Below are 26,791 nucleotides of genomic sequence, written 5' to 3' on the forward strand. Positions count from 1 at the left end.
TAGAAGGACGTTTTTTAGCACCCAGCTGCTTATATCTAATAAACAGTCTATGACAACTGTGACTACCAGATATAGTGATGTATCATCAGCATAACATTGGACGCCAACACCAAGTTTCCTAATAATGTCACCAAATGCTAATATATACAAAATAAACTGGGCCCAAAACTGATCTCTGGGGTACACCATGCTCAGCTCTGGTGCATTCTGTGGATTAATTGTTCACATGAACAACGGTGTTTTAGAATTTCACAAATAATTTCCCAATCGAAGATAGATTTTATCTGGTTTACCTCTCATTGATTTTGTGTTATGCTCGTTACCATAAACCCAACTAAAAACTGCTGACCTACATTTAAAGACATAACAGCATTCTGCATGATAATCATGTAATCAGCAAAGTTATTTGTTAAAGTCACATTTACCAGTGCCAAGAATGAGATCTAAACACAAATTATATTCAAGTAAATGCATGAGTAATTAACATTAATATTGTATAACACTTGATAAACTAATCTTGTCTATCAAAGATTCCTATAGCAGAATAGCATAGACCAGATTGTAAATCTTTACTTTCGTGTCAACAAGAATTCCTTCCTCTACTCATGGATATGGTGACTTTGTTCCAGAGCCACTTATGTTCCACACTTTTTGAGGTCCTATCCAAGATGTCTCCTCACAGGTTATTTCGTTGATTCATAACTGAGGACAGCATCTTTATGAATGATTGTGAGCTCAGAGGTGTGTCACTTCTGTTGTGTATTAGGAAATGAAATTCTCAATTGCAAAATAACCAAAAGTCAGCAGAAACTGTAAAGGTAATGATACACCTCGCAAAATCCACTTTAACACACTATCAGTTGTGCATGCACAGAATAAAAGTGTTTAGGAGTATGCAAATCAAGTTGTGTCATTTTCCACAACCTTCATCAAGAGCAGTACCTAGAAGATGGACCTTAGATGGACCTTGGATGCGTGGAACTTAGGTCATGTGGCAGATTAATACCTTAATTTCTCCTAAAACATTGTCTTTTCACTAGGGCGTGGCAGAATGTACTTTGTAATATCACCCATTTCTAATAGTGTTCTACCAACACTGGAGGCTGCTCCACTATACACTAGATACTCTACCACAGATCTTTGGTTCATGAGGAATAAACCAGAGAAGCCAGAGGAACCCTGCACTAATATGGAGAATATGCAGGCTTCACAGAAACCCAGGACAAGGAAGCAGACCCACAGACGTCTCGGTTGTCTCAGTCCTTTATTGTCAAACTCTTTTTCTTTGACAAAGTCACAGCTGAACTCCCCAAAGTTCTATGTGTTTTAATCTTACAGTGTATTTCCTGTGACATCATAAAACTTCTTTAGCTTAGCTGAGGGTTATCAAAAATCACCACAAGACCCACTGAAGCCATCCCCATATGCCAGCATTATTTCAAAGTCACCTAAGCTGTAGAAATTAAATTCCAGAGATGTGCTCTACACCCATTACAGTTCCTCATTGTGGGCATCACTCTCCTGTGAGGGACACAGCAGTTGAAGTACTAGAAATTATACTCCCCCAACCATACAGGCACTGCATAGATTACTAATGGAAGAGCAGGGAATTCAAAGTGAGAATCACATTCTGCATTATGTGACATTTCCAGCACTATTCCTGCAGTGGCAGAGAAAACATCTTCAGAAAATGCTGCCTGCAGGTATGATTATATGAAAACTATCACCTGCATGGAGCTGACAGTAATGGTGATTTACAATATTAACTGTCTATGCTACTGCTTACTTTATGTACTCGAATTGGCGAGAACATGCCACAAACATTCTGGATATTGCTTAAAGTCACAACTCTACTTAAAGCAAATAGTCAAAGTACTGAGGACACTGTAGATTGGCGTTTTTGTACTATAAGGGCATTACATTCATAAATTCATAGATTCCTCAATTTACTTCCATCCATCCATCCATTTTCCAAACCGCTTATCCTACTGGGTCGCGGGGGTCCCGAGCCTATCCCGGAAGCAATGGGCACGAGGCAGGGAACAACCCAGGATGGGGGGCCAGCCCATCGCAGGGCACACTCACACATCATTCACTCACACATGCACTCCTACAGGCAATTTAGCAACTCCAATCAGCCTCAGCATGTTTTTGGACTGTGGGGGGAAACCGGAGTACCCGGAGGAAACCCCACGACGACATGGGGAGAACATGCAAACTCCGCACATGTGACCCAGGCGGAGACTCGAACCTGGGACCCAGAGGTGTGAGGCAACAGTGCTAACTACTGCACCACTATGCCGCCCCCTCAATTTATTTCATTATATAAAATAATCATATATATCAGTATTTTATGGATTTCAGTGTCTGGGAACCATGTCTTGTCTGGTTGCCAAATCCATACTTAATTAACCACTGGCTCTTAGCCAGGCAACCTCAATGTTCTCCCAAAACAGAACATCTAACGTCTTAATAATCTCTACTACACAAATTGTCTCTAAATATGTATATAATACATTATATTTCAATATATTCGTTACCTCCAATTTTATGTATTAATTTAGCAAAGCAGTAATTTAGCAATTCTAATTATATTGTGGCTAACTGTAGGGTCAGCTCCCCAGATGGTGTAAGAAACTTGGTCCAAATTGAGGTCTTCTGGCCTCTCAGGACCCAGATTACCACTAATACTCTGAATTTCTTAGCAGATCATCTTGGGAAGGCTGAGGAAACTCTTGAGGACTCCCAGTTCTCTGGTGACATTGACACACCAGACAGAGATACCAACAGGTGTTCAAAAACCATCCAAAAGAAGCATTAGGAGTCACAATTGGATCGAAAGCTATTCTCACCTTGCATTCCAGCCGTGGCCCCTTTTCACTGCACCGTGTATGGAACTGGTTCTGAACTTAAGCACTCATATTCGTCCCACTGCACTGCTCATTCCCTTCACTGCCTCCTTCTCCCTTGGGCTCTTCTGCTGCCAGAAGCTGTGGGACCATCACAGTACACTTCTCTACATTCTCCTTTCATCCTTGTCGCGAAGGCTTTCCCTTAAAAATTTACAACTACAAAAGGAAGCCAAACCGCGGTCCTCTAGGTGGTGCTGTTTGCCTATATTCTCTACTAAACGCGACATGTTGTTGGGGTAGAGGTCAGCCAGAAGGGCAGGACACAAGCACCGGACAGCAAGGTCAAGGCCGCTTCAGGATCACCAAAACAAACAAAAAAAGACATCAACAACCCCTACAATCCAAATAAAAACCTGTATGACTCAACACAAAATGAAGATGATTACACCAGTGGAGGTGTATTCATCTGTATCCTGCCAGGTGTCTGTAACTTCTTCCAAAATTCTACCCCGTTGACCCTACAAAGACCTTATGAAGTCCATCTAGATCCAGCTAAGTTTTTATTTGCTGTCTTACTGACATGCACAGAGGATGATGATCATGTCATTGTTCTGATGGCCTGGTCACCTGTAGGCTCACAACATTTATGAAACACCTTTATATCATAGCTAAGTCTATGCACTAATTAGCTTTATGGAAATGGGTCATAACCACTTTCTATGCCTTTGCCATTATCGTTCATATTTAGAATTTGTCCCCTTATCGTCGCAATTGCCAGATCAACATGAAAGTGTTTCCTTTAATCATAGGTGAAATTAGTATATTTCTGTAACCATGACCAATTCATCAGCCATTTTACGTATTTGGTTGTATTAGTTATACACTTTCAAAAAGAAGTTCCCATTTGAATTATTCTTTAGACTGTCTTTAGCTTTAATTATGTAACAGCTTTAATTATGCCACACATTTGTCATGGCATTGTTTCCACAAGCTTATGCAACATCTCACCCTTTATTTTCATCCAGATTTGCATTCATTTCTCACCGAGATCCTGTATTGACAAGTGAGTTGAACCACTGCATAAAGCCTCCTTTATCACATCCCAAAGACCTTCATTGAGGTTAGGATCACAACTCTGTGGTGACCAAGTCATGAGTGAAAATGATTCCTCATGCTCCCTCAACGTGAAAATGATTCCCCAATTGAAACCCAATGAATCTTAGCATCCTTGTCCTGGAACATGCTCATGCCAACAGGGAAGAAAAAAATCTATTGATGATGGATGGAGGTGTAACCTGGCCAATTAGTAGATTCAGGTACTCAGTTGACTTTATTGCTGCATATCGTTGCTGAGCTGTAATAATGATCCAGTCATTGGCTCTTAAGTATTTGCTGATATAAATTCAAATGGTGACTTTTTTTTTTTGGCCGGCAGTGTATTATAAACATCAGATATCAAAATATCAAACTTAATGTCAAACTATAGCTAATATTTGCATGATACGAGTCAAATGCCATCTCATGAAAATTAACAATTTTTTTTCTGTATAATCTCTAATCTCTCAAAAGAAAATGACAGATGTCAGGGGTAAAAAGGAAAACTGAAATAGTACAAACTACCATGATGTTAAATTAACGTACAAAAGTTGTCACACATCTACTTGTTCTTCAGATCTATCAAGTAAACCAATCAAATTCATTCATAAAAGATATTCATGTAATAACAAATAATATAATATTGTACTTTCATACAGGACAATTCACAGCACAATCAATCTTAGCAGTGACAAGCTCAGTTTGACTTTGAAATGATTTATTTTACTTTATTCTTAATACAGTAAATGGTTAGGATTTACAAGGTGGTATCCTATTACATCTTCGATTGTACTGTAGTTAAATCACTATGAAACCTTCAGATATCGCGGTGACATTCATCTACTGGTGTCCCATTACGTTACCTAATTTCATCTACTAAATGAATTGTACTTCACAGCACTTAAAGGCGAATTCCTTCATTCATGGCGATGAGAAGGTTTAGTCCTTGAACAGTTGGCAGGTCATATAACAATCTCTGCAGTCACAGTTTAAAGCAAATCAGTGGCTGTATAAATTCCATTCCAATCCAAATCTGATGGCAGTACCTAAGGTTTGCACGTCTACTCAATTAATCTGCGGGGGGTGGATTGGCACCGGTGGTATGACTGCTCTTTGGGATTTTATTTTTGTTGCACAGCCTACAAAAGCCACCGTCACTGATGACTGACAGGTGTGACGAAGCGATCCGTGGCTCACAAACGCTCTCTCTTCCATTCTTATCTGATTTCCTGCTCTGGTAGCCATTTAGCGATATAGGCCATTGTCAGATTTCCCCCCCACTTCGTTGTTTGTTTTCCTCTTTTTCTGACTTCCAACAAGGAGATTGTGCTCAAAATCATTAATCTCTTCACAAAAAAAGGAAAAACACTGGAAGCTTTAGAGCACTGGAGCGCACGCCTCAGGACACTGCATCGCACCACAACACTCCGTGCTCATGTGCGCCTCGAAACAGGTGGACGGCTTCCACCACGGCGTGATCTACAGTGCCACGATGAGTGCAAAACAGTCTCGGCTGCGCTTAACGCACACTGCAAAGTTTGGCTTGCTGACAAGCCCGTCACGTAAACAAGCCGGACATTCTCTGTGTAACTGCCAGCAGTGTGGTCGTGCTAACAGCCTATTAGCATCTTCATGCTCACCCTTCATGACCTCTGTCTGCCAAGTGCTGTCAGACTCCATTTGCGAAGGTCCTTCATATCCCTGTCAAGGGAAGTGCATTTCCCGTAGTTATTTTAAGTCATCGTAATAGTGCAATAGCATGATAGGCTAAAAATAAAGGTATGACCTCATCCTTAGAAAACAAAAGGAAAAAAAGGGTAGTTCTGATCCGGATGAGCTATACAAGTGAACTTTAATGAATAATGGGTATTAGGGATTCTGCCTGCTATACTGCAACGCAAAAAGAAAGCATGTTTCAGTACTTCTCTGTTTGGGATGCGACTACCTGTCAATGACTGAAAATCGAATAATCGCTCATAAAAAAATGAGGGCTGGGACGAGGCATTCAGCTGATCCGAACTCCCTGGTTTACTGGCTGAACCGACTAATGGACCGTAACACTCCTACACGAGCAGAATGTTTAAGGCGGACTTGAACAGCATCCACTGGGACTCGGGCCCGCGAAGCACCAGCCCGTGGCCGCAATAGCTACTGAAACGGCCAACGACGCTGGACTCTTCATCAAGGCCAGGAGCTGCGTGACTAGCTCAGGTTTTCGTGTCTCGAGAGGCTCGTAACAGTCTATCACAAGTGCAGATCGGCCACATGACGACGTGCGGAGGGCGAGAACACATTTGCAGTTTCTACTAATGCTTTTCCGGTTGGCTGCCTTTAAGGGCTGAACTAGAGTCTTAACTAAGACCCTTAAAGGTGAGGTAAAATAAAACAGTTTCACAGACCATTAGAATGAATGAAACAGTACTATTAGCACAAGATTGGTAGTTGCCTTTAAGGCTAAGGTATAACGTACGTTTGCGTCTGATTCAAGCTTCATGTTAGGCTAAATTGCAGGTGCTAATTGACTAATAAGCTGATTTTTTTTTAGCTACAGTTGTCCTCCCAATAAACCTCCTACCGTGCAGATAATGCACTGTTTTTATTTACCCTGCTTCCATGTGATAAGCTTCTACATGTACAGTAACTCCCAAATTGTGCCATAGGTTCTTAAATGTACGTCATGATTCCAGCGGCAAGCGCCGTAAAACCGCCTGTCGGTTTCCACCATCGCCGACAGGTCCAGAAACGGGAGGCCGGAACTGAAGTCCAATTTGGATCAGCGAACCGAAATCCCTTCCCGGTTATGTGCAACTTTGCAGCCGCCGATGTGGTTCGGCCATAAGTTTCTTCTTCTTCCACCCTCGCCTACGTCGGTGAGTCATTTACGATGTTCTCAAGCTTGGAGATGGGGGCAACGGAAATTCACGTAGCGTCATCACTTCATGTAGCATCGCTGAAAACAACGTGAGGTATTAGGGGAAAACAAAAGGACTACCCTGTAAGGACTAGGAGGCTCTCCCAGCAGTGCCGAGGGAGACCACAGTGATGTAAGTTCAGAGCAGATGCCAGCTTTTCCCGCCGTCTGATGTAAACAATACCGAGTGTGGAGAATGCGTAAACCCCACCGGCCGCCAATTCCCAGCATGGCCCCCCAGCTCTCGCCATGGGGGTCACGCCAAAGTGTAGTCAAATTGGCCCTTTTCCAGCCCGTCAAGTCCATCCGCCCAGGTGGAGGTGGGCATGCTGCGGTAGGGGTCCAGGAGGATGCGGAAGCAGCGCACGATCAGGATGCCCAGGAAGATGAAGAGGAAGATGACGAAGGCAAAGGTGGTCTTCTGCTCCAACGTCATGCTGGCATCGGCCACGGAGCCCCCCGCCTGCAGCAGTGTCGAGGTGAAGGGTTCCCCCTCCATCATCCAAGAGATCTGCAGAGGGTGGTCCCAAAGTCCAGGCTCTCTCATCCTCACTCTGCCCTGCCCCAGCTCATCCAAATGGATCTCATTGTCTGCAAACAGAGGTAAACAACGAATGGGAATTAACGCTCAATTAGGCACCACCCAATCAGTCTTCCTAGCCATTAGTTAAAGGAATCTTCTCATGCATAAACCCTGCAGATTTTGCAATCAGTCAGTCTAGGTTATATTCATGGAGAAAACTGACACCTTTTTATACCAAAGTACCAATCAGGGAAGCGTCCAGGGGAATAAAAAGAACAGATCGTGCGCCCAAAAACTATAACATTAATTTGGGTGTGGAAGTAAAAAATGACAAGCGTTTGACACTTAGCACCTTCATTAGAGTAATTGACGACATCTGACCAGCAAAGTTTTCAAGAACTGCTCTGGCAAAGTACCCTAGAGTCAAGGAAATTTTACCCAGCGGGGACTTTGAAACCCCAAAGAGTCATTCAATTTCACAGCCGCCTCACTAGCCCTGCATAGGATTTTGATGGGCTGTAACAACGAGGCATACATCAGCCTCAATTTCTCTAACTGCACGGTACACGGGCTGCATGGAGAGATTATAGCACTGCGTTTGAAAATATAAATAGCATACCTTTCCATTCTTATTATATAAAAAATAGCATAAAGATGGACATGAAAATGATACGGGGTAGGGTTGTCTGCCAAGCAGAACACAGCACCGACAGGCGATACAGTCCGCTGTTAATCAGCATTACAGCACTGTACAGAGAAGCGCTTGATTCGCATTTGTTCTGTGAGCCAGGAGAGTCCCAAGCCATAACCGCCGACTGGCAAATACGCTGATTTACCGAGCCGTGTCGTCCACGGATCCCTTGTCAACAGCGGACCCCAACAAATCATGCGGCTGGGCCACCACTGCGGAAATTAGCTCCGTGACAGATGAGCTGTTGGGCGGTGACAGGGGGACGTCAAAGCTGATTCAGTGCATAGTCAAAACAAAAAAAGGTAGTACTACTGAACCATACGGTCGAAAACAGAGTGTAAACAGATCACCTCCCTTGCCTTTTCATAGATTTGAAAAATATATATAAATTAATAAATAAATATCACTTCTGCCACCTATACATACATCTTATCGTCTAACAAGTGGATGATGTTACTTCTGTCTACCTCTTTGAATGATAACTATCTGTGGCATAGAAAAATACATCCTATTTTAAGGCACAACAAGAACATCAAGCAAGCAATACAGATTTCACAAAATTGGGCAGTCAACACTGGGAGGAATCCAAATTATGCCACTAAACATTATATAGGCCTACTTATTTCTCTTGGTTATTTTGAGTGTGCACGTTAAAGAGGCAGACAGAAGTAAGTGCACGTTAGTGCACGTTAAAGCTTTATCACACCAGACTATAAGTGTTCATATATTCTACAGGAGTGCTTTGGCGATTCAGGTCCTTCACAATCTGATCCCTTTTTATCTATGGTGGCACAAGCCACAGAAAGTGAATATTTGTGCATGTATTTGCAATGCAGATGAATTTGCAACTGCGGTGCTTCACAAACGCGGCCAGATTTATCAAGCCTCTCTTGATAAATCTCTTGGGGGGGCAATAATAGTGTGTTTATTTCATTGTGGTGCTGTTTGTTACATTATTTGCATAATAATATAAATGATAAGTTTCCAATTTATCTTACAGTTTCCTTCAGGAGGCTGTAATGGCTTGGTGGGTGCTGCTGTCTGGGGTTGTGGGTTCGAATCTTACCTTGAATTTGTGTGTAAAGTTTTGCATATTCTCTCCGAGTTGTGTGATGTTCTGCCAGGTACTCTGGCTACCTCCCACAGTCCAAAGTCATGCAGTTACGTGAATAGTTGCCCATTTTGTGTGTAATTATGGTTGTGTGCCATGCAATGGACTGGCACCCTATCTAGGATAAGATGTATCCCTGCCTTGTGTTCTGTGCTGTCTGGGATAGACTCCAGGCCCCCCAGGAACCTGTACCGGATAAGCAGTTGGAAGATTGATGTTTTATTTTACTGATGCAAAGGCTTGAATAAATTGGGTGCATAATGAAGATTCTTTGGCTCACAGCAATGTGCAACAGACATTAAACATAGACATTTGACTCAATAGCTGGATAATAACAGATGATCATTAACATGATAGTAAAACCGACTGCATAAATCACATGTGTTTTGCAGGCAGCTCCGTTGGAAAGGCTTTGAAAGCTCCTGTTCTTGTTTGTTCAGCATCCTCTGTGATTTCATCAGCAATGCTCAAGAGATCAGATGCAGAGAACTGCAGGTCCATTAAGGAAGGATATAGGCAATGGCAGGAAAACATACAGATCTTCGCTGGGAGAAAGAACTCTTAGAGAAACAAATGCCACGTATCACAAAAATACTGCATATTTACATTAATCACAACACATGTTGGCAGTACCCAAATAAAATGCTGTGTAATAATTCTACCATTAACCGTTCGCCACCTTAACCACTTAACTTCAACTGGCTTAAACTCCATTACACCTTGCCGATGACACAGTGAATCCACTCGTTTGGGGTCGTCTTGGTAGGGAACCGACAGAAGGTCAGGCTGATAAGGCAATTGCTGCAGTTTATTGTCTTAATACAGCTGAGTGGAGTGTGCGGTTTGTTAAAGATCAGAGCTGTACAGATGCCTGTGCTCACAGCCTTTATAGTGTTATAGTGGGGATTCACTGCATCCTGATAACAGAGACCGTACAGATGCTGTGCTGGAGTCAATTAATATGTTATTAAACCGCATAATCATTTCAGGTCAGCATATTCAAACAGAGCATAATGAAGTCCTTACAAATGCAGATGAATACATAGATGCATACCTTATATAAGCTTATGGTTAAATACCGGCAGATGTAGCAGTCAGTTTGGCTATATAAGGAGTTAATTAAAATGAAATATGCAGCATATATAAGCAAAGCTGGGAGTGCTTGGGGGCGGGGGGGGGGGGGGGGGTGGTCTGAAGCACCGGCTGTGAGGAGGAGAGAATTAGCGCCGTGGCGACGGTGCCGGTACACCGCACGTCCAGTGGGGCGGCGGTAATTATTCCTCGGGGTTCCTCCAACGCACAGCGGGGGGCGCTGTCGCGAAGCCATGGATCTGCTCCCGTTTCACACATGCGGCCCTAATTAATACTCCGGACCACGCACCGGAAAGAAAAAAATCTAATTAATTCACCACCGTATCGGCGGCGCTCACTGCTGCGCCGTTTTAACGGCACGATACCGGGCCGGCGGGAAGGCGCCCCCTAAGACCATCTGCTACTTCTGCCACGCCACACTTTTAGCCGTTTTAAAATTCTAAATCACTTAAACAAAGGGGGAAAATCCAAAATAAACACCATTTCTAAACATAAAATGAAAAGGCTTATGTCCGGAGCTCCGTTTATCACCGCGAACCGGCGCCTGCACAAATACGAGCTAATAGCTGTAATTCGTCATGTGATAATTTTTTGAAAAAATACGAACGAATGCTTCCCTGTCAGCGTTTTGCCAAAGCGGCACCGCGGGGCAAGAAATATGTAAATGTGGCATTCTGAGTGTTTTTGAACATACGAAATTAATCTGTGCAGAAACCGATGATAAACTCCAATTAACTGCTGAATTAATGCCGTATCATTAAAATACAATTAACTGAACTTAACTTGCACATATATATATCTGCTACTCATACAGGTGTAAGCTGCACTAAGTCACCCAGTTCTGAATCCATGGAGGACTGGGCTGCCTCCTGACCGTCGGCCCCACCTACGGCCTGCTGCTGCCGCATGCTACAGGGGGAGTGGCCTGTGCCTCACCACGGAAGGGTTGACATGAGCTCCCCGACTCAGCCGGGGTAAAACGGTCAGATTAAATCCACCTCCCGCATGGCAGGACGATGCCAGTGACCTCTGGCCGCCACCGAATTGCTCCCGGTCGCGATGGTGCCGTGCCACGCTTGACTCGGCCTCGAGCGGTGGGACTCTGGGACCCTGACCCCGGGAAGGGCGCCTCCACTGATGGAGCTGCTCCGGAGCCCTGGTGCATCGCCATCTGCGCGCTACAGCGTAACTGCAGCGGAGGCAGCCCCTGCCGGGACCCCGATCCGAACCCACAGCGGTCTTAACGGCAGTTTCGTGCTTCTCTCTCTGACATCATCGTAAACAGCTCTGCGGCTGACGCACGGATCTGGCTCAGCATCCGCTTCTGAGTCAAGCTGCTGCAGGGCAGCAATTCGCGCGTTCAGCTATGTAATAATACTAATAATAATGTCATAAGTCAAATCATTTTTATAGTCACATTACTAGAATGAGTGGACTAGTAAGTGAAAGCCGTGGGCTTATACATATCCACAAAAGTAGTAATCAAGTAATACTGTGAGAGACTCAGTGAGCTGGATCTCAGTGCCTATAATCAGAATCCCGGTCATTTGAATCTCATCCTGGGCGAAATAGACACATGTCTCAAAGAAGAATAAGATGAGATATACAACCAAAAAAAACATTTCAAAGAACCTGTACTTATGCAAATATAAAATGAAGCATAATTTTATTTAATAATACTTACCTGGAACAACTATGTGTGCATACAGTCTGCGACAGCAAGCATCCACTTGGTATGACTTTTGGCCTCCGCTATACAAACCATCCTGTTTGTATCATACGTTCTTTTTCACACTGTCTGGATTAGAGCATTTACTACGAGACAAGCAAACAAACAAATAGCTAAATGCTATATGGTACTGGCCTGCCTACTCATAATAACAAATGTGATTCACCCTGCAGGCCTCTTGCTTTTGCTATCTGGACCGCGACATGGTTGGACAGCTCGATAAAAATTGCCCATCTCCAAATGACCTGTGACTAATTGGTGACCCGACTCTGAAAACCAGCCAGACAGAAAGCTATAAAAACAAGCGAGCAGATGTGAATAAAGAATCAGGCGAAATTAACATCCCCGAACAAAAGCACTCAAAAACAACATGGCATCGAAAAACTTTTAAAAGAAGTTAACTTTCTAAGAATCTTTTGATAAACCTGATAAATTTGAAATCACAGCCATTTGTGTACATTGTCCCCTCATTTTTAAGGACTCAAAAGTAATTGGACAACGGACAAACAAGATGTTTCATGTCCAATTGTGGCCTGTTCCCTCATAATTTTATTAACAATTGAACAGGTAACTGGTATGGACGTCGAGTATACAATTGGAAGCTGCTGCTGTGAAATCCTAATATTTCATATCCTAATATGAAAGTGATTCAATCCTAATAAGTGATTCATTGTCATTGTTGACACCCCACAGCACACAGTTCACAATGAAATATGTCCTCTGCATTTAACCCGTATGTGATATCGTGACACAGCAGTTGGCCGCTAATTCAAAGCCCAGGGACCAGTGTGTATGGGGGCGGAACCCTGGCAATAATGTGATCATTTTAAAACACATTTATGGTAGCTATTACATTATTGGCTGCTACACCAATGATGCATTGACCAGCATTATGTACAAAAAAATTATGTTTTTGATTCAGAATTTTTATTTAATAATTACATTATTTGTAAGTTATTGTATTATTGACTTTTATTATATTAAGAATGGAAAACATATTATGCTATTGGCAGTTATTACATTATTGGCTGTTACAACTGGTAGGCCTCAAGAATATGAATGCCAGATTAAACATTGCCAGAAACCATCTAAAAAAGCTCGCCCAGGTCTGGAGAGAAATTCCTTGTACAGATGAATAGAATATGGAGAAGAGTATGAATGGCTTGAGATCCAAGGCGTAGCCCATCATCTATAAAACATGGTAGAGGCAGTGATATGACATGGCATGTGTGGCTGCCAATGGAACTGGGTCACTGTTGTTTATTGATGATATGACTGCTGACAGAAGCACCAGGATGTATTCCAGAGTGTACGAGGCTCTACTATCTGCTCGGATTCTGCAAATGCTGCAAAGCCGACAGGACAATGCTAGTCAGTAGCGATGAACACTCACCCAAAACAGAATGCAAAAGCAACCAGAGAGCTATTCGTGGCAAAGAAGTGGAATATTCTTCAGTGTCAGTCAGTCACCTGACCTCAACCCAAGTGAAGATGAATAACACTTGCTGAAGACTTGTAAGGCAGAAAGAACATAAGAAATTTACAAAGGAGAGGAGGCCATTCCGCCCATCAAGCTCGTTTGGGGAGAACTTAACTAATAGCTCAGAGTTGTTCAAATATTATCTAGCCCTGATTTAAAGGAACCCAGGGTTTTAGCTTGTACTACACTAGTAGGAAGACCATTCCATACTCTAACTAAACGACCAATGAAGGCAGCAGCAGTAAAGGCCAGACCAGGCATCTCAGAGCAGCTGGTGGTATGACTGGCTTCTAGACTTCAGACAGTCATTGACTGCAAAGTTTTTTCAACCAAGTATTAAAAGTGATCATTATAGTTATTCATACATTTTCTGAAGCCACTTATTTAGGGTTGCGGGGGGGTCTGGCGCCTACAGGCACAAGGGAGGGAACAACCCAGGATAGGGGCCAACCCATCGCAGGGCACACTCACACCATTCACTCCCACATCCATGGGCAATTTGGGTACTCCAATTAGCCCCAGCATGTTTTTGGACTGTGGGGGGAAACCGGAGGGAACCCCATGACGATACAGGGAGAACATGCAGACTCCACACACATGGAACCCTGGCAGAGACTTGAATCCAGGTCCCAGAGGTGTGAGGCGACAGTGCTAACCACTGCACCACCATGCCGCCCCTATTATAGTTAAAATATAGTTAATTTGCCCAAGTTCTTTTGAGACCTTGAAAACTGGGGAATTGTACAAAAAAATGGCTGCAGTTGCTGACATCACATTTTTGTTAAACCCCTTGAATTAAAGCTGAAAGTCTACACCTCAATCCCATCTTCATTGCTTAGTTTCAGATTCGTGGTGGTGATGTACAGACAAAATTATGAGATTGTATTGCTGAATTGTATCATCGTCCAATGGACCAAACTGTAGCTTTTGTAATGGATTTGATGTTTTCAATGACTTTTACCAACAAGTTATCCTACTAAAGATGCATTTTAAAAGGCCCTGAGGATACAGGGTCCAGTACAAAGAACAATTACTGAATACAAATGAGGAAAAATTCAAAGCAAACATCCCTAAGCAGTTCCCAGGGACAGGGGCAGTTCTAGGGAGGGGGGGGGCAGTACCCCCCTGACAACATTCATGACCCCCCCATGGCCCCCTAAATACGTATGCTACTTAAGTCTGAAATAAATGTATTATTATTATTACTATTATTATTATTTATGTTTGTATATGTGGGCTAAAATTTTGTGCGCTGGGAACAGGCGAAACACAAACATAAGCACATTTTCTTGATGGATTCTTAACGCAGGTGAGCTGGGTGGTCAAGATGCTTCAGCTGGAGAAAAACAAAGGTAATGACAGAAAAAAATTACCAAGCTTGTGGAAGCAGTAAGTTACATATTTGTAAAAACTGTAAAATGTAATTGGAAAGCATTGCATAAATAACTTATCGGTTTTCAAAACTGTCTTTTGCTTCTTAATGCTGGAAATCTAATGTATGTAATACTAGGAGGACATTAAGGTCCAGTGCATCTGGCCCCCCTAACAGAATAACTAGCCCCAGTCTGACACTCCCAGTTGCAATGGTCTAGAATCACCACTACCCAGTCACAGTAAAATCAACACATTTTGAGTATTGTCTAGCTCTACTGGTAACCACGGAAATGATGGGAGTTTTAATACAGTTGTTGTTCTGAGATGGACAGTATGTGAAATTGGGGGGGCGGGGGGGGGCGTTTGTGATTATGGCCCATTAAATGCGTGGTAGGTGATAAACAGACATGACATGGAAGGTGAATGCTTTTAAGTGTGAGTATTACAAAATGTCTGTTATGACCTTAGCTGCGTCCCCGGTTATGAATAAAGGCAGGAGAGATGTACAGGAGGATTATCTGCAGTCTGTGCCTTTAAGGTGAGCAGTCTTACGAGCCGGATTTTGTTTCAGAGAACACTAGAGGTGGACAGGGTTAATCTGGGAGCCCCAGAGACACGATATCTCTAGCACTCCACAGGAAATTGTGTCTTTATTCTTACTTAAATCGTCAACCTGGGCTGTTGGCACGTAATTTCAGCCCCTGGTGATTCCCAGCTGCACTAATGGATGGTGTTGTCGTCGTCACCAAGTTTATCAGCCAAATTCAACCTTGATCTTTTAGGCCGTCCCAAACTCCGCCCCCAGAAACAGATATACCCAGCAACTAGTGGCTGCTGGATCCTATAGCCTGCTGATCATTAACAGAGCCTAAAGCAGGGGTCTCCACCTCCGGTCCTGGAGAGCTACCGTCCAGTAGGTTTTCTATCCCACCTGACTTCCGATGAGTCACACCTGTTGTCAGGTAAATATCGGGAACAGGTGCAACTCATCAGAAGCCAGGTGGAACAGAAAACCTACTGGACGGTAGCCCTCCAGGACCGGAGGTGGAGACCCCTGGCCTAAAGTGTTTCTGTATTTGACGACCCTCATTTAAGTTTGTTTTCTTTATTTGTTCTGTTTTCCGAGCATCTCTGCCTGTGCTGGATTCTCGGGTTTCTGTTTTTAACAGTCTGACTTCCCAGACAACAATTTCTTCAACTGTATCTCTCATTAGATTATAAGTGTCTGGCATAAATTTGCACATCACTGTTAACATATTAAAGTAAACCTGATATACCAATATTCTACAAAAGCAATTTCCTCTGACACCATTTATTCCTTACAAGTCATGTGAAAGTCGTCACCACAGCAGACCATGCTAATACTCTGCTTTCTCTGGCTACAGTTTCTCTGATATTTATAGTCCAACGTGTTTTTTGTTCTCTGTTAGAGAGCACTTGTATTTTGCAAAGAGCAACTGGCTAGAAACTGTTGGAGATTAATTAAGTGCGGAGATAAAATATGCTTTAATCACATCCTGGGATGTTAAAGAGCCAATGTTTAGGGTTGACTTCTGTGGGAAGGAGAATCGAGGGCAGTTCATTCAGAGAGCAGTGCAGTTTCAGAGGGAGGGTGTGGACTTTAGCCATCGCTATGAGTCTTTCAGGTACAGAGGCATCAGATGCAGGGTGGTAACGCGATTGTCAGGACAAGCGTTCACTTTGCAGAATCACTACAGCAAAGATCAGTCTCGGCTGCATTTGTCTGTGTACAGATGGGCAACATGTTTAGCTACGAACATGGCTTCCTTATTTTCCAGTAAGACAATGATGATGACGTTGTTATCTGCAGCTGGGTTATACAATAATATACAAACAAAACAATCCTATAAAAGTGTGAGGAGGCTTATATATTCTTGGTGTTCAGGACCCAAGACTGTGTAATACTCACCTTACACATCTTTTTTTTACCATTTTATGACACATTCGAGGTTGAATCAGAATATAACTTATTTGATATGAGACATATTTGCTTTAATTTTAAACAGCCACTTACTGCAGAAGGTCAACTTAACCCAGAGCAGGTTTTGAATCGCAGCCTGGACAGAATGACAGTCCGACGTAAAGCAGACACAAACGAACGAGAGAGTCAGAAGGAGACCCACGAAGGACACACAAACTCAGATCAGGGGCCAATCTCGAACCCGCGATGCTGCAGGTGTGAGTCAAGGAAGCCACCTGTTCATGTTTAGCTACGGCATTAACCAGAGAGAGGAACCACAAAGAATGTTCCAGAACACTGGCATGCGGCCGGGAATCTGATCAAATCTGCGCTTCCCCAGGCACATACGCACATTTCAGCTCTCAGAGGAAGCCGGCAGAGACATCTTACGCACCAACTGGAAGCAACAACAGTTAAAAAAAAAAAACAATTTTCTATAAATTGTAGAATTTTTCTACATTTTCGAATATTTGTATCTAGGAATTATGGACCTTATAATACAATATGCAGCTTGAAATACTGGAGGCTGCCAGACTGTTTTGATCTCTTACGATTTCTAAAGCATTCACAGTTAATTTAAAATGACAGTCGGTAACAGTACGATATACTGTACTGGCGTCAGACTTACAGACTTACATCAGTATCTCTCTCTTCTTAGATCAGAGTGTCCCATTTTCTCCCTGCCTAAACCGCCCTATCCTCATGCTCTCTAACAAAAACACAGACACAGGTATGTAAATATATCTTTGTGGTGACTCTCCATTCATTTCTGTGGAAAACTCTAATCACAACATGACTTCCTTAACCCCTACCCAGCCCTAACCTTAATCATAAGTAACCAAAAAAAAAAATACAAGACTTTTGCTTTTTTGCTTTTTTGAGCAATTTTTACTTTTTTGATTGCATTCACAAATCTTTGTGGGGACCTGAGAAATGGTCCCCGCAACTTCAAAAACACAGGTTTTTATTCCAAGGTAGGGGACATTTGGTCATCACTATGTAATATAAACCTAATCCACACACACACACACACACACACACACACACACACACACACACACACACAAATAAACAAACAAACCACTCTGTAAAAAAACCTGTATGTTACACTTGTATGTAGTTTTACATCCCATGAAATATTCTATGTTTCCATTCCATATAATAATCTGGTATTGCACCAGTGACCTCACAACACACACATAAATCTGTGAACTAAACCCAGCAATGTCACAAAAACACAAAAATAACAGTAATAATTGCCCCACTATTATCCATACTGTAATAGACCTTACATGACAAATTGCAATGTCAAATTTTATCCCTTGTCGTCCAAACATAATTTCAGAGCATTTGCCCAAAAGGATAATTATTCCATTCAAGGTGAATATTCACCTTATTGTTCAAATTTGAATACTGGGAAATTAATCAGTGCCAGCTTACCATTAATCTACTGATAATTAAGCAAAATAACGGGAGTCCAGGTTACAGTTCACATCCGTCTGGTCGATTTAAGAATTCTTTGCATGATCGGTGGCTTTTAATTAATACGGTTCGTTTCTACCCTGGTAGTGGAAATGTAAATTGTTCTCAGGACAAGATGTGTTTTACATGAATGCAGGATTCCCGAAACCGCGCAGGAAAATCGGGCCGGATGTAATAACAATGCATCAGTTTGACCTCCGCGGCTGCGGAACATTCCTGGCATCTTTTAGTATCTCCACCCCCCATCTTTAGATCGGGGGGCGATACTGTTTGCACTGTCAGCATACCATTCTGTTGCTGTTCCTCCATACCGGTCTGTGTGAAATTATTCAGAAATACGACAGAAAACAGATAGCAGTCTCAGCTTCTACTGATTACATTGAAAGATAAATAATGCCTTATTTAAAGACCTGAATTTTTACACTAAATATACAAGGATAATTTGACAGTCAAAGCTTCCAAATTACAGATTAGTATGTTTTGAGGTAAAGGAACAATAATTGGTTATGAACTCGGACGGCCTACGTTTTTCTTTATTAATGATCCAGCGGGTGGGCGGCACACTGTGGCAGACCATTAATAAAAATAACACAAGACGTCCAAGTTAGGGCCTGATTATGGTTTATTAGATTGTGTTGCATGGTATTAATCATCTAAGAAGGCAGCGCTCAGTGTTTTAAAAGGCTCTTTGCTGGAGCTATATTGATATACAACATCGTTTTGGGACACACACTTGGAAAATTAAGGTTGACAGTTCAGTTCATTTGTGCGGTCCTGCTCTTTGGTCCGGGAGGGGGCACTTAACCAGGAAAACCATGCGCTGTGGTCAACCAACCAACCAGCCGAACGAACGAGCCAGTTACTCGCGTCGAAGGGGATTCAGGGTAACCAATGAGACGAGAGCATCATACTGTAATCACTGGCACACAGCCAGACAGATGAGGTGTTTCTCAATATCAAGAATGAAAAGATTGTACTCTTGGTCTTAGTAAGACTGGTCTTGCTAACTTGCTTCCCAAGAATGATCTTGGGGTGCAATGAATCATGGGATTGGTCTCAAGGATGCAACCAATGTCCCCTTGATATTTGAGACGGGGCAAGAACGACATCCAGGCATTTTTACTGTCCTCTGCACTTCTGTTCATATTATTGGAACTGGTCTTCGGCAATGGAAGATGATGTAAACCGTGTACATGAAAACATAGGTACAATCATACAGTCAAGAGCGCATATTGAGAAACACCCATGGACTCTGGATTGGTACATAAATTATAAGACACAAGAGTTGTGACTCCATGACTCACTGGACATCAAATTGCGACATGCAACGTGTCGAACGCCTACCACCATTAGTGATCTCCCTGCGCCTCACCAAATTAGCAATCTGGTAAGGGATTGAAAAATAAAAACGTCTTAGCGTCCTGATCGATATGCCTCCAGTCTGTGCGGCCTCCACACTGTGGTTTTGGCCTTTCCTCTTTCTTCTGGCCCATCGGAGTCAGGGTTTTCTCTGCTGAATGGATGCCTGATTTCCAGATTATTCACTCTTTCTTTATACATTCCCAGTATCTTGCCAGTCACAACGCAGCTGCCCTTTGTCACTGGCAGACACCCGTACCGGTCCATGGCCTGACAGGTCTCTTTGAAGATTTCCGCTAACCTCCTTGGCGTTCACATGCGGATTAGACGCCCTGCGTAGAAATGCACAGCCCCACGTATGCAGTGCAGCTGCTTATCTTGCATTATTACAGTGGTGTTACTACAGTAATCCCTCACACATTTGCCTTTTGCAGGCCAAAACCTTGCAACCCCCCCCCCCCCAACTTTGCAGTCTAAACGTTGTGACTTGTGGTGTATAAGGAGGATATAGAACTGAAAGAAGCAGAAAAAAACTAGCTAAATTAGAGATAGATAGACAGACAGATGGGCAGACTGACTGACAGACTGATTGACACAGACTGACTGACTGACAAACAGACCATACTCATGGAAGTTTATTCTAAATAACAAAGGGCCAATTGGATGCTAGAAAATAAATAAAATTTACGTCTATGCTTTATACAGTCAGGAGACGGCACAGACCAGTGCACTGTGATTTCATTTCAAAGGTAACAGTTTTCACGTTCACAACGTCAGTATGACTATTACTAAACTCAGCCATTTCACAGATTTCGCCACGTCAACATTACATCAGTTAAAATGTAGCACAGACCATAAGATTTTCATATATACCTGTTAATAAATGCGATGACTATCTTAGCATATTTAGTTGTTAGTTACGTCTCTATTTATTTGAATGGGAAATTTCCGGAAAACGGCTTGCGGAATAGACCGCGTATGTGGCTGCTGCGTGAGGATCCTGGCTCCACATCCTCCTTCCTGTGAATGATGTCTGGGGCCAAGATGCCCAGGGAATGTAACGCTATCCCAGTCTCGGCGGAGGGGATCGGTCACCCGCCCTCTCCTGGCCCTGCAGTCGGCTCTGCCACCATTCTGGCTCCTACAGTGCAATGGGGTGCGGCCCTGGGGCCTGGGACTGGGAACATCGCTCTTCTCCAGGTGGTGACATTAATCAGTGATGCCCGTGGCCCTCATAGAGTGACAGGAAGCGGGCAGGTGACAGCAGGCATATCTAGCGACGTGCAGGCCTGTCGGCTTCGCATGTGGAGCTGGGGATGTAATCAGGCGATCGTAATTAGGAAAAATTACGACCGGTGATAAAATCCCGTTCCGTGCGTGAACATCTCTGCCCTGTTGTCCAATCAAAAGATCATTTTTTACCATCGGACGTGTTATCCCGAAACATCCGGAATCCCTAGTGATGTCTGTTTTCTAGATCATTCCCCAGTAGTGAGCACTGCAATGTTACTTAGTAAGCTCAGTTCTTGTTACGCCAAAATCTATGCTAGTCACAAAAAAATTTGCTAAAAGGAAATAAGAAAGGAAAAAAAGCCAGAAAAATAACAAATTGAACAAACGTTGTAGTGACCTGTACATCTTATATATTTCCAATTATTCCAATTCCAATCCAATAGATTTATAAAGTTTAGCCTTAACAAAAAAGCTTAATTCTTAAGACACTAAGACCTGAACCCACATGCATCTGGCAACAAACCAAATTCTGCAACTATTATAGTGCTGGTAGGTGAAAACACTTTAACACTTTGTACGAGGTAAACTGGAGTATGTTACATTGGATTTCTGATGCAGCTGTACAGTAAATTTTATCTCAAGAGTAGATTAGGTTCATTTTGCTCTCAAGACAACATCCGACATGCTCAAAGGAATTTGTATTACCGGCACAGAGAACCGGCACTTCGTTTATTGAGAAAATTGAAATAAAGAAATAACACTTCCAAATCACCAGGAGACGTTTTACTTCCTGTTTGTAATGGGGGTCTATGGCTAGTGAAATTTATGTGCTCCGCAAAACTTCAGTATACTTTAGTCTTGGCAAAAATGCCTGGCAGACATACTACTGTTCTGTCAGCTGGCTCTCTGCTGTTCCTACATCATAATATGTAAATTACAGAAATATCCAGATCAATTTTCCATAAATCCTTGACACTACAGAGTGTTAAAGAGTAGCCCTTGACAAAAGTCACACTGGGAATTTCACAGATCCACCGACGACGTGAGAATTAAGCATGTCTTTGTTTGGTGGACTCCTAACACATGTAAACATGTTAGGGATTGTGTGGGGGGGGGGTTTTTTGGGGGGGGGGGGGGGGGTTCTGCTCTCCAGATTGCAAATTCCCAAACCATCTCACTGGTCCCATCGTTGGGCTGTCACTGGCTGTGCAGGGATGCATGTGCAGCTTCTGCCACACAGAGACACTGTGACAGGCATCCACATCATGCGACCGCAACCGTGCATGTCGCAGCGAAGACCAAGGAGGCGCAGTAGCTGGGTACAAGGCGAGACTGTTGCAAAACCACACAAACGAATTCCAGAAATGCTAGACACATACAATACCCAAAACACAACAGGCCTGCAATCGACTCCCCTTTAAAATACAGGAACATCTTCAATGCCATTACCGCAAGCTGCTTGTTTCTTAACTTATCTAACGTCCACTATGCAATGCAGTGAAGGGTTAACAATAATTTATTTACCCTGAGCATTTAGAGAAACAATTGCTACAGTGAGCTATCAACATATTTTTGCATACAGCTACAGGAAATGAGGCCATTTTATAATCTCACCCACAAAGTATACATGTGTGCTTTATTAAAAAAAATTACCATGCAAAGTTTTAGGCTCCAACACGTTGTACATAAACTCCTCCTGTCCTCCTCTCGAACCCCAGATCACATCCCCCCTCCCCTCCTTTCGTCATCCTGTCTTTCTTCCCCCCGTGAAACGATGTTCTTGTCACCGTCTGACATACAGACTTCCAGCTTATTTGCATAAAACCTTCTGCATAATATGTATGAGCACGCAGGCGCCCCAGAAAAGGTGAGGGGTGATTAACAAAACCGTCCCCATTCATTACCTCAGATTTCAGACGACTCAAGAAAAAAAATTATTTAAAAATGGCACCCACCATTCCAAGGGCAAAGAGTTTTCCTGTTTTTCCTGATATGCAGTCTGTACGAACTGAACATCTGGGAGAGGGTGAGCTCATCCTGAACTGAAAGACACTGTCAGCAGCAAACACTGGCTACAACTGCTGAAGGAAACTTAGGCATTTCAGTCCAGATATGTTTGCTTTTGTACATAATTGATACATGGATGAATATCCATGAAACTCATGACCATAAACACAGTATGTGTCTAACGAAATGCAGAAATTAAATCTGAGAATCTAAGACTGCATTGCCGTCTTATATATATATATATATATATATATACACACACACACACACACACACACAAATGTATATTATGTATAAGCAATACTTCATTTTCTAGTAAAAAGTACTGATGAACCAGAGATCACATTCAAAGGTGAGGCATTTACAGAACTATCACAAATCTATTAAATCTGCAATATGCCGAGTATAAAATACAGTGCCCTTTTGAAATTCAACATTTCAATCTTTGCCCGTTTCTTTTCATAATCATCAACTAATCACTACGGAAAATTATAGGTACATTCTAAGTTGTAACATTTTTACGCCTGAAAAGCATCATGACCACGTAGCAGAGAAACTCACCTCTCCTATTCCGATTTTGCATCGCTTTAAACACATTAATTCGTTTCGACCCTGGACGTTAAAACGCCGTAATATAACCTATGATATTAACCTATTTGCAAATGATGCCATGTTAGGATGCAGGAGTCCACAGTACCTTAAACGCAAGGCAATTCCCATTTTCACTCAACAAGTGCATTAAGCCGAGGAGCCTGCACACACGCCGCACTGTCACATGCAATGTCGCTCTCGGATACGGGACACTGCAACGGCGGCGCTGTCATAAAATAATCCGTAACACCTATAAACCGGGTGGAAAACGGCACAGCTTATACCTTTGTCTCCCTGCGAGAAAGACGGATCCATTTCCAGAGTTAGCGAGCAAAGCTCGAGGTTTCGCCCATTCTACCTTCTCCTTTCACCCCTTCAGTATCAGCATAGAATACAGCAAACGGGGAAAAATGGGGAAAAATATAACGCTACGGAAAAACAGCTGCAGCTGCAAACTGTCGACGGCGAGCAACACTGAGCAACTCAGATCGTACGGTATATTTAAAGAGCGGAAAGGGGGTAACACCGGGCAGCCCGGGGCACGCTGCTCCAGCGTGGACCTTCACGGCGAGCCGCAGCTGCAAAGCCGGCAGCGAGAGACTGGAGTTGGGAACACCGGGCATCCCCCCCGCCCCCTACCCCCACCGGAGTCGAGGAGGCGCCTCTCCCGTTTGCTCAAAAAATTCCTTCTGCAACCTGTTTTTTGATGCCGTTTTTTTTTCAGCATCGCTCTCATATTGATTTAATGGCAGGAGGGAGATGCACGTCAGAGAAAACGGCTTTGCCAGTTATTTCTTGAAGACGTTAGAGTAACGCAAGAAATTATTCTCGTCCTTATAACGCTTATTTCCATCGCTTGTTTATTATTATTTTAAATGCTGCGTGCGCCAAACCTCAAACAATAGTATATAGGACTTAGAATGTGACAAACCTGGGTACGTTTTACAGGATATTATAATAGCCTAATTAAGAATAAGGTCAGATATTTATATATATGGCATATTTTCAGTTGCTTTACTGAAGGGATTCCCCAAAAAACGAGTATTCAGTGGTACGTCCTACATTTCATAGTGCGTAAAAAAGTGGCAGTAATTTATTTGTAATAGCGGATCTGGATGCGCAGCACGCGCTGCGAAGGGCAGCAGGTGGATCATCGGTAACATCGTCACCTCCCGGCGTCAGGGTTGTCGGTCCGAATGCAGCCCCCGATCCGTCCGTGCGGTGTCCGCCTGCTCCGCTCCGTGTCCGCCAGGGATTTCTTCCAGGTCCTTGAAAGTATCTACTGTAAACTGAAGACATCCTACTACAGCCTGGTGCCTTACAGGTGTGCTGGTGACACTCAGTCGCCCTTGTTATGCGCGGGCGCGCGCGCGCGCGTGTGTGTGTGCGCGTGTCTGGGTGCTGTTCGGCGTCCTTTCTAGGGTGTGCCCTCTTCTTTTACACTCTGCGCTTCTCAGAATAGCTGTGAGATCAATGCAGACCTAATTGGATAAGCCTGTGATGAAAATGGATGTGGTGGAGGGGACCTCTTTTCACAAAGGTTACCAGATATTCCTTGTGGTCTCATATGTGTATTACTTTTTTCGTGATTTTGTGTTATTCTGGTTCCTGGCTGCTATATAAAGAACAAGAAATCAATAGCAAATAAATAAATAAAACAAGCAGGTTTTTAAATAAAATGATTTGGAAACAATAGTGGTTAAATTCACAATTTAGGAACAATAAACACTATTTTTTCTGTGCTTGTCGCCTAACACAGTACAATTAAAAAAAAATGTTTTTATGTATTTGAAATATTAGATTTATTGCTCAAGTTTACAAAAATTATTTGAACGGGACGTTGTTTTATATAAAACAACACACAATACTAGTCAAAAGTCTGGATAACATCAGCAGTTTTTCAACATAATCATCCTGCAATACAAGGCTATGTGGTAAATATCAATGTGTGAACAAGGAAAGAGACAGAGTGCTGTGACAGATGACCTGTCCCCCACAATCCCCCTGACCTAAACCCTTCAGAGCTGGTTTGGCATGACGAGTAAGAGGAAGGTAGCAGACTTATGCACAGAACTTGTGGAAACTCTTTCAGGACTGTTGGAGAAGCATTCCAGGCGGCTACATCTGCATCTGGAAGCTGGTGGAAAGGATGCCAGGCGTCTGCAGTGCTGTCAGTGAGGTAAAGGGGGCTATTTAGAAGGGTCTGAAATCTGAGAAAATTTTGAGATGAATAATTCTCTTCATTGCAGTATTTGATACGTTCATTGCCTTAATGCTTTTTACTATAAGGTAAGTACCACAGAGACAAATGCATTAAATGCAGGCGTGTCCAGATTCTTGACCAATACTGTTTATATTCATCCAATGAATTTTCATACTTGCGTTGCTGCCTCAAAGTCATTGAAAAAGTACAGATTGCAGCACTTTTGATTGTTTGAGACAAAGATTCAGCATTCAGAATATGTTTTACATGCATTTATATTATAATCAGATAATTTTGAAGGTAATTTACGCATATGCAGAGTATATCTCTACACACATGTATATACTGTATAGACTGCCACAGTGGATTGATGCTTTGCGAAGTATTGGGTGTCACCGAGCCGCAATTTTAATGGAAGCCGTGTTTGAGCCTGAATTGCCGTAAGGACATAAGGCTATTAGGGCATCTCTGGTGCAGGACAGTGTGGAACCAGCCTCTGGGGGGGAGCACACACAGCTCAGGGTCACAGGGTCAATCCATCTCGGAATGCTAAGTGGAGAGCCTCCCAAAGCCGGGGAAGACCACTTCTCCCATTGGGTGAGGCAAGGTGTTACTTTGGGGGTGAGGATGGGGGCAGTTGGACCTGCTTTTATCTTCTCTGGTGGTTGGTACAGACACCTTCTTCACACTTAGCCCCTATTTGAACAAAGAAGGTGGTTTGGTTTAGCCGGGAGAGTTCTGGCTATGTGCAGGGGGGGTGTGTTGGTGGGTGGAGCCTCCTCAGAAAGCAGCATCTCATATGGTGTTGGAAGCAGCCAGAACCAGGCTGTAGATTCATCCATCTATCAATCACTGTAACTGCTAAATCCCAACTGGGGTCATAGGGGGGACTATCCCAGGAACAAGGGGTACAGGTGGGAACCAATCCTGGGCAGCCACCAACACACCACAGGGCGCACACAATTAAAGGGCCAATTTAGACTTGCCGATCAACTTGTCCTGCACGCTTTTGGACTATAGGAGGAAACTGGAGCCCAACACAAGAAGAACCCAGGACTAAACCCAGGACTTTCTTGA

General features: G+C 43.0%; 1 protein-coding gene across 2 annotated transcripts; it reads right to left on the reverse strand.

Annotated features, from left to right (window-relative positions):
* Positions 1 to 4,720: 4,720 nt before the first annotated feature.
* On the reverse strand, positions 4,721 to 24,904 carry LOC125746893 (cortexin-3). 2 transcript variants are annotated; one of them, XM_049021504.1, is made up of 2 exons: positions 24,681 to 24,904; positions 4,721 to 7,449 (listed from the first exon to the last, which is right to left on the reverse strand). In XM_049021504.1, the coding sequence occupies exons 1-2, from the start codon at positions 24,808 to 24,810 to the stop codon at positions 7,115 to 7,117; spliced, it is 465 nt and encodes a 154-aa protein (XP_048877461.1). In that variant the 5' UTR covers positions 24,811 to 24,904; the 3' UTR covers positions 4,721 to 7,114. The 2 variants fall into 2 exon arrangements, with proteins under 2 accessions (XP_048877461.1, XP_048877462.1); XM_049021505.1 differs by lacking the exon at positions 24,681 to 24,904 and adding an exon at positions 23,796 to 24,036.
* Positions 24,905 to 26,791: the final 1,887 nt, after the last annotated feature.

This window comes from Brienomyrus brachyistius, chromosome 7 (assembly GCF_023856365.1).
Source record: "Brienomyrus brachyistius isolate T26 chromosome 7, BBRACH_0.4, whole genome shotgun sequence".
Classification (NCBI taxonomy): domain Eukaryota; kingdom Metazoa; phylum Chordata; class Actinopteri; order Osteoglossiformes; family Mormyridae; genus Brienomyrus; species Brienomyrus brachyistius.

Bases quoted from the DNA above. Each gene is read 5' to 3' on its own strand.
- LOC125746893 (XM_049021504.1), bottom strand. From the start codon at position 24,810: ATGTCTTCAGTTTACAGTAGATACTTTCAAGGACCTGGAAGAAATCCC. The intron at 7,450-24,680 runs GTGACGATGTTA...CTCTGTTTGCAG, and splicing joins GACAACCCTGACGCCGGGAG to ACAATGAGATCCATTTGGAT.